At 37.1% G+C, this 13,377-nt stretch overlaps 1 protein-coding gene across 1 annotated transcript in view; it reads left to right on the top strand.

Moving 5' to 3' along the window:
* The window catches only part of ABCB7 (ATP binding cassette subfamily B member 7), a 162,739-nt gene that overhangs the window by 129,565 nt on the left and 19,797 nt on the right, over positions 1–13,377 (top strand). Inside the window, exons 12-15 of the mRNA XM_007097500.3 lie at positions 9–138; positions 3,213–3,384; positions 6,918–7,021; positions 10,792–10,899. Coding sequence (XP_007097562.1) covers positions 9–138; positions 3,213–3,384; positions 6,918–7,021; positions 10,792–10,899 — 514 coding nt within the window. The remainder of the gene's footprint in view (positions 1–8; positions 139–3,212; positions 3,385–6,917; positions 7,022–10,791; positions 10,900–13,377) is intronic.

Genomic DNA, 13,377 nt, shown 5'->3' with positions numbered 1-13,377 from the left:
AATTTCAGAAAAAGCACAATAGTAAGGCTGTTGTTTCGCTTCTATGAGCCTCAAAAGGGTAACATTTACCTTGCTGGTCAAAATATACAAGATGTGAGCCTGGAAAGCCTTCGGCGGGCAGTGGGAGTAGTACCTCAGGTATTTAAAAAAGGAAGAAAACCTATTTGGGGAAAAACTTACTGGGTTGGTAGATTTTTGTTAGAATAATTTGAATCCAAAGAGTATATTGCTAACTAAGTAGGAAGCATTAGACCCTACAGGTAAATTCTGTTACCAAAAAGCCTTAAAAAAATGTGAATGAAAAATCTGAATGATGGAAAAAAAATTTTTTAGATCTTAGAAAGATAGCATAATATAATGGAAAGAGCCCAGGCTAGAATCAGACAGATATGGATTCTAACCCTAGCTCTAACCCTTGTAAGTTCTGTGGTCTTGGTCCTCAGTTTATCTTTAAAGTAAGGATAATAACCATCTGTCTTATGGGATAGAATTTTTATGGATTAGAGACAATATCTATAAAGCACTAAGCACAATATCCATCACATAATGCTCAGTAATTTAAAGCTATTACTATAATTTTGAACAGTTTTTGACATAGTGAATTTATTTATTTATAAAATTTTCTTTAATATCTATTTAATTTTGAGAGAGAGATAGAGCACGAGAGGGGGAACGGCAGAGAGAGAGGGAGACCCAGATCCAAAGCAGGCTCCAGGCTCTGAGCTGTCAGCACGGAGCCCAGTTGGGGGGCTCAAACTCAAAAACCATGAGATCATGACCTGAGCCAATGTCGGACGCTTAACCAACTGAACCACCCAGGTACCCCAATGTAGTGAATTTATAAAACTTAGAAAAGCAGTTTGGTTATCTGCTTCCATGTTTATGCCTTGTTTACCACTGACTTCTTAGAACCACCTACAGTGCCTGACCCATAGCAAGCATTTAACAAATATTTGTTGAATGACTTTAGGGGAAAAATAAATTCTGAGCAAAATCTGAGAAGACAAGGATGCCTTATAGGATGTAAATTTTTCTTATGCTAAAAGCCAACAGAGAGACCCGGAAACTAGTTTCAGACTAGAATCTGAATTAAACTCCTAGGAGAACTGTAAGAAAGGGATCAGACAGGGATATGTAGCTTATAAAAGGCCTCTAAGTGATCTGACACATGCCACTCTGCCCCGTCCTCCCTCTTTTTCACTGAGAATCCCAAATGTTAGTGTGCATGAATCGCCTAGGGAGATTATTGAAATTCCAGCTCTTTCACACACCTTAATTCTAATTTAGGAGGGCTGTGTGGGGCCCAGAACCCTGCATTTTTGAATATGCTTCCTACATGATTCTGATATAGATAATTCACAATAGACTTTATGTTGAGAAACACTAACCTAAACTGTATATCAAGTGAAAATATATATGGTTAATAAAAAGATGCTGATCCTCACTGGAGGCCTTACCAATGTAAATTAAATCAACAATGGGATACCATTTTTCACCTGTCAGCAAGGATTTTAGAATTCATAATGTGCAGTTTGGGCAAGGCTGTGTAAAATGGCTAGTCTGGTGTTTGTCTGGTGTAAGTATACAGCTTTCCTGACAAGCAGCAAGAGCCAGAATAATATTCAAATCCTTTATTCCAATAATTCTGCCTCTAGGATGTTTTAGTAAGGAAATAAACAGAGATGTGAACAGATTTTTATATGCAAAGATGGTCATTACAGTATTATTTTTAATATCAGAAGTTAAAAACATATTTATAATAACAGAAGTTGAAAACAGTGTAAATATCCAAAACAATAAGTAGATGGTTAAATTATCACCATAGAATCAAGTGGCAAAAAGCCATTTATAAATGAGCTGTTTGTAAAGAATATTGAGTGTCATGGAAAAATACTAAAATAAAAGTTTGTTGAAAAAGAGGATACCAAGCAAAATATAAAATCACAATTTTATAATATTAAAGGAATACATGTTAAGTAGAGGAGAAAGGAGAAAACACACCAAATGTTAATAGCAGTTATCACTACATGATAGGATTATGGATTATTTAATTAATTTTTATTTTACCATATTTTTTGAATTTTCAAAGTTTCCAGATAGCATTTATTAACTCTTCTGAATATAAAATATTTAAAAATAAGTATTTTCTTTTTATAGAACTTCAAGCTTATTGGGGTTAAGTACCATCTCAATATAAAAACTTTTTTATATTAGTAGTTGGCTTAAAATGTTTAAAATATTATTTGAAGTAATACCTGAAACTCTGGGGCTGATTGTGATATTAAAGAAGATATTAATTATCTTGGTTAAGGTAAAGTAATGGAGCCATTTTATTTCATTTTACTAACTGTTGCCTTTCAACCATTTAGAGACTAAGTCAAAATAAGATGAAATATCAAATGAATGCTTGCAGTGAACTTTCTCCAAAAAATATCTATAGTGTATAAATCCTTTGTTTTCTGTGTCCAGTTTAAAAGCTTCTGAGGAACATATAACATATTCAGCCTCATTAGTAATTAGGGAAGTGCTAATTTAAACGAAAAGCAATTTTTACCCACAAAAGTAGCAACAACTGAAACTTATTAATATGCAGGCCTGTTGAGAAAACAGGGACCTGACAAACTCATAAAATAAGGGTTGAAGTGTGTATACTGTTGGAGCATTTTGGAAGACAGGCAGTACTCTCAAAGGATGAATGTATGCTTCCCTTTTAACTCATCAATCTACTCCTAGGAATCCTTCTTACAGAAATACACAAGAGCACAAATTCCTATATGTAATGCTATTTTATTCCAACATTGTAGTAGCAAAAATTTGGAACCTACATTAATGTCTATCAATAGAGAAATAAATAAATACATTGTTAGTATCAGACAACTATTAAAAACAGTGAGGTAGGATTACTGATGTGAACAATTTCCAGGGTATGTTAAGTGAAAAATGCAATTTATAAAATTATATATTTATAGATATAGATACAGTATGACTCCCCTATGTGAAAAAAAAAGTGTATGGCATATAAATGTATCAAAAATCTGGATTGATATTCAATACATTGTTCGTGGTGATTAGTACTGGGGAGGGAAATGGGATTGCAGGGATGAGGGGGATGATAAAGGGGTTATATTTTACTCTTTATGTCTTTACTAAATTGTTTGAATTTTTTATAATGGATATACATGTATATGTATGTATACATAAATCTGCTCCAGGATGCTGTCCTCTTCCACAATACTATTTACTACAACCTCTTATATGGAAACATCCATGCTTCACCTGAGGAAGTGTATGCAGTGGCAAAATTAGCTGGACTCCATGATTCAATTCTTCGAATGCCACATGGATATGACACACAAGTAGGGGAACGAGGACTCAAACTTTCAGGTAATCAGATTTTAGATCTGTCCCATTGTATAGAGCCATTTTCTAGAAAATGTAATGACAGAGTACATACCGAGTGCTCATCCAGTCACTTTCAAGAAGGTCTCAGCCATCACTGCAAATAATGTTGGAAATAACTTCTCAAGTCATGCAGATGTTTTTTGTTTTGTTTTGTTTTCACTTGCAGCTGCAAACAGTAAGTACTTAATAGTAGATTACTGATATGTGCTCAGATCAGTGTTAACTTATTATCCATAATTTTAATATTAAAGGAAAGTGAAGATCATTATTCACCTGAGAAAGTACTAAGAGGAGGCAAAAGTAATTTTATAGTAAATAGTGTATCTCATCATAATTTCCTAGTTTGTTGCAGGATGTTTTCAATGCTTTAGACTTCCTTACACTTGATATACTTAACTGCTGTAGTTTCTTTACAGTTAACTTCATTTTCATGTTCTTGTTGGTTCAGTGATCAAGTAAATTTTGGGGCTTGTAGGTTTCTATTTAAGTGTTTAATAATGAGATTGCTAGGTTTAATAATCATTATCTTATAAAAACTGAATTTTTGGGGCGCCTGGGTGGCTCAGTCAGTTAAGCATCCGACTTCAGCTCAGGTCACGATCTCACGGTCCGTGAATTCAAGCCCCGCGTCGGGCTCTGGGCTGGTGGCTCGGAGCCTGGAGCCTGCTTCCTATTTTGTGTCTCCCTCTCTCTCTGCCCCTCCCCCATTCATGCTCTGTCTGTCTCTGTCTCAAAAATAAATACACGTTAAAAAAAAAAACTGAATTTTTTTGGAGGATCCATAAAAATATTTTTTCACCAAAAATTATTTGAATTCCAGAAGTGTAATGCTATCTAATGCCTAAAAGTATTACTGTAACTCATAAATACACTATACCCTTTACATTTATTCTCCACTCTAGTTTAATTTAGGGAGGAAATAGGTAGATTAAGGATGGAGGTGAGGCGAAAAGAAAATGAAGAATACTCCGTGAATTTTAATGAGTCCCCATTTGTTTTCATTACAAACTGGTTTCATTTATTCACAACATTGATTAGGTACATACTATGTACAAGCTAATATGCTAAATGATTTAAGAGTTAAAAAGATGAAGCAAAAACGGACTTGCTCTCAAGGAATTTGCAGTCCATTAGAAAGTTTTGATCTAGGTTTAGGAAATGTTAAGCAAAGATTGTTTTCAAGTTAGGTTGGTTTATAGTGTTTTTAATTTTTTTATGTTTATTTTTGAGAAGCAGAGAGTATGAGTGGGGGAGTGGCAGAGAGGGAGAGAGACATCAAATCCGAAGCAGGCTCCAGGCTCTGAGCTGTCAGCACAGAGCCCAATGCAGGGCTCAAACTCACAAACCACAAGATCATGACCTGAGCTGAAGTCGGACGCTTAACCGACTGAGCCACGCAGGTGCCCCTGTAGTGGTTTTTTTTGATTATCACCTGATAGTATAAGATACTTGCATCATTCCAGTCCCCCTTTATACTTTACCATTGCTCTTAATGGTAGTAGTGTCCAGCTAACCAGACCACCTCCAGATGATTTGTCCAGTTGCCTAATTCTAAAGATATACAAGTTTTCACATAGTATAAACTAGGCCTCTCAATATATGACTGCTTCAGATAGTTATGCCACATGCCATTTTCCAATCAAATTTTTCCTATCTGCATGCCTTTGGGAGTAAGAATGGCTAAAGAAATTGTATTCTTACCTAATACCCATCGCCTTACAGCTAGACCTCTCTGAATGAGCATTTGTATTATTTAGTGTCTATGCTAATATTTATGGTAGGGAACAAACAAATGTTTCTTCTTCAATTTCCAAAATTCTATTGAATAGAATTGAAACTGAGTTGGTTTCCGCTTGAAATTTGGGAGGCATGTCTAAACTAGTCCTTCCTCTGAGTATCTACTTCTTTTAGGCGCTTTCTGCCACTGAGTTGCCAGGTGGGTAAGCAGATAGTTCTGGCATGATGCCTGCTTTGGTAGGAGAATTTTGATCTTATTGAATGGGGAAGAATGTGGATAGTATAAATATAAACTTATGTACTAGTATTAGACATAAGGAGCTCCCTTTACTGGTTGGAAATAATAATTGCAGAAGAAATATAAAGTGTACCAATAAATAGGTGGAGCTTGCTTCCTGAAGAGGTTACTGAAGCTGAAAAATACAAGTTTGTTCAGACATTGATAAATTACTGGATAACAGAAAAGAAGCCAAGAGGGGCATATTCAGCAAAACATCATCTTCTATATTTCCAACTGTAGTTTTGTGTAAGATTGATGACTTTAGACCTACTTCCCTTCCCAGTAAGGGAGGAAAAGATTTCTTTGTTTTCACTAGAGTATATTTAGGAATAAATATGGGCTTGCATATTATGATAGGAAGAGCATTGGCATGAGAGTCAGGTCTAGCCCAGATTCCACTGGAATTTGCTCTGTGACCTTGACTAAACCCAGTAAACCTTTCTGGGTCTCTGTTCCTTTCTGTTTTAAAATTCTGCTTTTCTAGAGACCATAGCAAGTAACTAAGGTGAAATACGAGGTATCGAGTATATACCTTTAACTTTGAAGGGTGCAATAAAAGTAATATCTTCCAGAAAAAATCCTTGAGAAGAATACTGGCTGAATGGTACTTTTTTGTTAAGAAATAAATTTATTTCTTTATTTGTTTTAAGTTTTATTTTAAATGTTTATTTATTTTTGAGAGAGAGATAGAGTGTGAGTAGAGGAGGGGCAGAGAGAGGGGGAGACAGCATCCCAACCAGGCTCTGTGCTGCCAGCACAGAGCCCGATGCAGGGCTTGAATTCGTGAACCATGAGATCATGACCGAAGCTGAAACCAAGAGTCAGATGTTTAACCAACTGAGTCACCCAGGTGCCCCTTTGTTTGTTTGTTTAGAGAGAGAGAGAGAGAGAGAGAGAGAGAGAAGGTACAAGGGAGAGGCAGAGAGAGAGAAGGGCAGGCAGTTTCTGCACTCTCGGTGCAGAGCCTGATGTGGGACTCAAATTCACGAATCATGAGATCATGACCTGAGCCAAAATCAAGAGTCAGACGCTTTAAGCGACTGAGCCACCCAGGCACCCCAAGAAATACATTTAGATATTCAGTTTTGTGTTTTCCAAGATTCCAGGTTTCAGATATTGAATTTAGTTTTGTCTTTGTTAGTTCTCTAATATTGAAATTGTTCTGAGATGCTGTTAATTGGGAAGTAATATAAAGTAACAAATGTAATGAGCATATTTACGGTGAGAGGAATAATTGTGGAATCAAAGCTGTTACTTCTCCTTTTTCTCTTTACCTGCCACAAAGTCAGAATCCAGAATTATATTTATGTTCCAGAGCAGAGTGTATAGTTTGTCAAAGGATATCATATATGAACTTAGACTCTTAAAACTGAGTAAAATGAACAGTGATCAGAGGTAAATGTTAAAGGCATTACTTGGTGGTTATGATCAGTAGAAATACTAGAAACATAAAATGTTGTTATGTTATATATCCTTAAACTAAATTTTTCTTTACCAGGAGGAGAAAAGCAAAGAGTAGCAATTGCAAGAGCCATTTTGAAGGACCCCCCAGTCATTCTCTATGATGAAGCCACTTCATCATTAGATTCAATTACTGAAGAGGTAAATGATGATGAAAATGCCATGCTCTTCAATTCTCAATGCTTAACTTTTCTCCTTGGAAGTTTCAGTAAAATGGCTACATTCTTTTGTATTCTGAATGAACTTCAGTAGGAGGTAGGATAGAGCAAAATACCTGGCCCTTTTCCCCTATATAGCAAGTATTGATAACTATCAAGAATGCTAAGTTGCATTGAACTATCACATTGCTAAGTCCATTTGCAAAAGTGTCTCCTTTTAGAACCGTGTGACTGTTATCATCCTTGCCTCTTGAAAAGCTTGTAAGACTTGCCTACTCTGCTGCAAAGGAAAAACATTTTAGTCTTTCTGCCATTGCCACTTAACACTCATGAAAACAGGTCGTGTAAATTATTGTGACAGTATACACCAGAAAGCCTTTCACTTATCGTGGAGCAACTCACTGATAGTACAAGTCAGGCACACACAGCCTGTGGTGGTAGTATAAATTTATATTCATTTCACAAAAAAGGTTTTGCAGCACCAAGATGTTTTGCAGTCACAAGATGTTGTGACACCTGATGTCATGGTACTACCCAGCAACTACATTATACTTCATAACAACATCTTTGCATTAAATATAAAAGTCTTAATAATAATGGCAATTTCATGAATGGATCCCCTTAATATAGAACTGAAAATAGGCATATGTTATCTGTTACCTCCATTCACCTACATTTTACTCAAATATGTAGTAAAAACCTAGTGTTGAAGCATATGCCTAATTTCAGCTTTACAGCATGTATGGGATAATATTTGCATGTGTAGTTAAGTTTCAGGGCATATTATTTGATCTGCCATATGTTTAAAATAGTTTAATATCTAAGTGGCTTGTTTAGCATGAGGATTTGTTATATTTAAAGGGAACCTTAAGCAGGACCACACCCATTCATAGGCAAAATAGGAATCTGCTTACAAGAACTGTATACCTAAAAGTGTATCATTCACATTTACCACAAATTATAATTCTTAACAGTCATGTATCTTTATTATCTTCCAGAGTATAACCCAATAAGAGCTAGTAGACAATTCCCCACCAAGGGAATGAGTTACTAGAAGATTTGGTAAATTTTAGTGGGCCTCTTTTAAAAGGTCCAGAGCACTTAGTAGGATGTCAGACCTTAAGTTCTTGAGAATAAGGACAATGAGTCCCCACAGACATCACAATTTTTCTTAGAATTGGCCCTGCACGTAATTTTTAGTCTGCCCTAGTAAAACATAAGGTCTTCCCTCCTGGGTAACCATCTACTCTTGATCATTTTATTCCTTTAATAAATACAATGTTTAGAAATATCTTTAGGGAGCCATTGGATATATGCCCAGCCCCACACTGCTATTTCCATCCTGCTAGGTATACTTAGACCCGTATTTCCAAGTATAACTGAATATATACACAACTCCCTTATACTTTAAAGGCAGTAAACAAAAATGTGTTTTGCAAATGGATTCTTAAATACAGAGAGCAAATTGGTGCTTGCCAGAGGGGAGGTTGGTGGGAGGATGGGTGAAATAGATAAAGGGGATTAACTCATCATGATGAGCACTGAATAGCACATAAAATTATTGAATCAGGGTTGCCTGGGTGGCTCAGTTGGTTGAGCATCCAACTCTTGATTTCAGCTCAGGTCATGATCAGGGCTGTGGGATCGAGCCCTGCATCGGGCTCTGTGCTGAACATGGAGCCTGCTTAAGACTCACACTCTCTGTCTTTCTCTCTCTCCTTCTGCCTGTCTCCCCTGTTTGTGCTCGCTCTCTCTCTCTCTCTCAAAAAAAAAAAAAAACAAACTATTGAATCATTATATCATATACCTGAAATTAATATAACACTGTTAATTATACTGTAATAAAAAATGTTTTCCAGAATTCATTAAGAAGTCAGAATACCTTTTTTTCCCTATTTCCTTCCTTTTGCTCTTTATTCAGTTAGGCTCTCCCTGTTGACTATTCAGGGCCAATGTCTCAGAGTCATTCCCTCTGTTTATAACTGGGCAGTTTGGCCCATTTCTTCTGAGTCTTGGATATTTTGGGGAAAATGGATTCTAAAAACTTGCTTTTCAGAATTCTTTTGACAAAGGTAGCCCCTCGCCATTTCAACGTGCCTTCTATAGAATGCTTGTGATCAAAAAAGGCCAGAGGTGTTGGGAAGAAGCTGTCCTTGCTTCTGTGGCAAGGGGAAATGGAGCTAGACATTTCATTCTCAGCTTTATTTCATTGTCTTCTGAAGTGACAACTTTGCTGTGTAAGCAAAGGTGAAAAAAAAAAACCTTTTTTTTTTTCAGTTCATCATGACATAAGGGTTTTTGTTCTTTTTAAATTTTTAGTTTCAGTATAGTTAACATAGAGTGTTATATTAGTTTCAGGTGTACAATTTAGTGATTCAACAATTTGATACATCATTCAATACTTATCACAACAATTGCACTCCTTAATTCCCATTACCAATTTCATCCATCCTCCCAACCACCTCCCCTCTGATAAGCATCAGTTTCTTTTCTGTAGTTAAGAGTCTGCTTCTTGATTTGTCTCTGTCTCATTCTGTCTTTTTTCCTTTGCTTGTTTTGTTTCTTAAATTCCTCTTATGAGTAAAATCATATGGTATTTGTCTTTTTTCTGACTGGCATATTTCACTTAGCATTATACTTTGTAGCTCCATGCATGTCATTGCAAATGTCAGGATTTCATTTTTTTTTATGGCTGAATTATTTTCCATTGTATATTTAAATAATTTTTTTTTAATTTATAAAAATGGGCAGAAGACATAAACAGACATTTCTCCAAAGAATACATCCAGATAGCAGACAGACACATGAAAAGATGCTCAACATCACTCATCATCAAGGAATTGCAAATCATAACTACAAGGAGATATCACCTCACACAAGTCAGAATGGATAAAATCAAAACCACAAGAAATAACAAGTGTTGGTGAGGATGTGGAAAGAAAGGAACAAAGGTGCCCTGTTGATCAGAATGCAAACTGATGCAGCCACTCTGGAAAACAGTATGGAGGTTCCTCAAAGTTAAAAATAGAATTACTCTATGATCCAGTAATTGTGCTACTGGTCCAGTAATTGTGATACTGGGTAATTACCCCCAAATTACAAAAACACTAATTGAAGTGATACATGCACCCCTGTGCTTATAACAGCATTATCTACAATAGCCAAGATGTGGAAGCAGCCCAAGTGTCCATCGATCAATGGTACATAAAGAAGTCAGAATACTTTTGAAAGGGAAGTTTGCTCAAGTTAAACATACACAGTTGTCTTTGTTGCCCTTTCCGTCCTCCAAGTTTGAAATAATGAAAAGCAAATGCTTCTGTACCCTTTGAGTCTCCTTTCTATTGATTGTTTTGTAATTTTCTGTATCCTGTTACTTGATTCCTACCTCATTTTATTTTTGTTCTCATAGGCCGATAAATATAACCAGCATGTTCCTGATATCACTGTATTCATCATTATTATGTTTGTTTTTATGTATAGAAATATCCACCTTCTTCCAGTCTTTGTAATTTTAAGAAATGTTGCCTATCTCAGATAATTTGTCCACAATAATGTGGTTATATTTGCCTTTTCGTGTTGATCAATTTCTCCTCTTCTTAGTAATTATTTACATTAGGGAAAATATTTGGTAGTGGTATAAAGTTTATATAATACAAAATTGGCATTGTATATGTTTCTTTAAGAAATGTATGATTATTTTAATTTACATTTACCTAATAGATTTTTTTCTTACTCTTGTTGTCAAACTTGCAGACTATTCTTGGTGCCATGAGGGATGCAGTCAAACACAGAACTTCTATTTTCATTGCACACAGATTGTCAACAGTGGTTGATGCAGATGAAATCATTGTCTTGGACCAGGTAAAAGATTTAACTTTAAAGTTTAGTATGTGGGAGACTTGAGAAGTTGGCAGAGTAGGAGGGTCCTGAGCTTACCTGGTCCCACAGACACACATAGATAGCCACATGAGTGCAACTAACACAGAAAATACCTAGAAGACTGGCAGAACAGACTTTGCACAGGGAAGGCCATATTGAAAACGGTAGGAGGGGCAGATGCAGTCTGGAACCAAAATCCTACTGAGACTAATCATGAACAGAAGGAACACCACAAGCAGGGAAAAGGGGAGGAGCAGACCCCACACCAAGCACCCCAGGCAAGGGAGAACTACACTGGAAAGACAGGTCCCCATAACATTAGGCTTTGAAAACCATGGGGCTTAACTTTGTGAGTTTTGACAATCATTGGGATTTAATGCCAGGTTCTTTAAAACTCAGCTGGCTTAGCTGTGGGAGGCCCTCAGGGCAATAAGAAATGAAATCCTTTGCCTTAAAGAGCCAGCATAACAAAAAAAAAAAACCCGCCAAGATATAGCATAGAAGCACCACTTCTAAAAGTGCCTGGGATATACATGAAGTACATTTATTTACTAATCTCAGAATGTGTGCAGGAGAGGTAGGGATCTTTAGGAGATTTCTCTAAGAACGGAAGAGCTGTTGATTACCACTTCTCCCTACCCCAGCCCCCAGTCTAGATAGCCCATTCAGTTGCAGGAACCAGCAGGAACACTGTCTACCTATCTTGCCAACACAACGTACACTATATCCTGCATTCTGGATATCCACCCCACTTAGCAAGCATCCTTTCAAAGCAGCTCCTGCCAAGAGACACCCTGTAAGCAGCCCTCACAGAGACCTGAACCACTCCAAAGTGACTACTGTCCTGGGGAGAGGAGAAGATAACCACACATAGCAGTGCAACTGCAGCAATGTCAGACAGACTGGGCAGGCATCTGGTCTGACTGTTGGCCCTGCCCACCAATAAAAACCTCTCAGGAAAAGGCAGGAAGAGTACCCTGAAGATCAATGCTACTGCAGCCCTAATAGAAGGATGGGGGCAGACATATGGTTTGATTGTAGGCCCCACCAACCACTGAAAGCCTCTCAGAGGACAACAGAGCAAGAGCACTCTGCAATTTGGTATGATGGCAGCCCAGGCAGAGAGGCTGAATTATAGCCCTGTAGTGACCCCAGACTCTTTCCTAAACAGCACAGGGACCAAACCCTGCCTGGTATGCCCATGACTGCAGGCAAACACAGCCACAACACTAGGGTGCACACAACCCACTAGGAGACACCCCTGAAGCTCCTGGTTCTGGTGAACAGTGGACATGATGCTACAGGACACCACAGGACCTCTTCTTCATAAGGCCACCCCTTTTCAAGATCAAAGACTTAGCTTACTTTTCTAATACATAGAAACAAGCACAAAAAGATGGACAAAATGAGGAAGCAGAGGAATATGCCCCAGATGAGAGAATGGGACAAAACTAAGGCAAAATAACTAAATGAAACAGAGATGAGCAATATGCTTGATAAAGAATTCAAAGTAATGGTCATAAAGATACTCATTGGACTAGACAAAAGAGTGGAGAATCTCAATGAACATATAACAAAGAGATAGAAAATATAAAAAAGAACCAATCAGAGATGAATAACTTCATAACTAAAATTAAAAATACACTAGAGGGAATCCATAGCAGATGAGAGGAGACAGAAGAATGTATCTGTGAGCTAAAAGAGTAATGGAAAGAAACCAAGCCAAATAGCAAAAAAAAAAAAAGAATTGAGAATAGATTAAGGGAACCCAGTGACATCACTAAGCATTCCAACATTCACATTACAGCAATCCCAGAAGGAGGAGAGAGAAGAGCACAGAAAATTTATTTGAAGAAATAATAGCTGAAAACTTCCCTAACCTGGGGAAGGAAACAGACATCCAGATTCTGGAGGCACACAGAACCCACAACAAAATCAACCCACAGAGGTCCATACTAAGACACAAAATAATTAAAATGGCAAAATTTAGTGATAGAGAATGTTGAAAACAGCAAGAGAAAACAGTTATATTCAAAGGAAACCCCACAAGGCTTTCACCTCATTTTTCAGCAGAAATTTTGCAGACCAAAATGGCATGGTATATTCAAAGTACTGACAGAAAAATAACCTGTAACCAAGAATACTCCACTCAGCAAGGCTATCTTAAGAACACAAGTAGAGATAAAGTGTTTCCCAGGCAAAAAAAATAGTTAAAGGAGTTTATCACCATTAAATCAGCCTTCAAGAAAAAAGGAATTCTAAAAAAAAATTTTTTTTAGCATTTATTCATTTTTGAGAGACAGAGAGAGACAGAGCATGAGTGGGGAAGGGGCAGAGAGAAAAGGAGACATAGACTCTGAAGCAGGCTCCAGGCTCCGAGCTGTCAGCACAGAGCCTGCTCGAACTCACGAACTGTGAGATCATGACCTGAGCCGACATCGGACGCTCAACCAACTGAGC

This window comes from Panthera tigris, chromosome X, assembly GCF_018350195.1.
Source record: "Panthera tigris isolate Pti1 chromosome X, P.tigris_Pti1_mat1.1, whole genome shotgun sequence".
Classification (NCBI taxonomy): Eukaryota; Metazoa; Chordata; class Mammalia; order Carnivora; family Felidae; genus Panthera; species Panthera tigris.
Note: the sequence above shows the minus strand (reverse complement) of the source record. Positions and strands in the feature narration are given on the sequence as shown.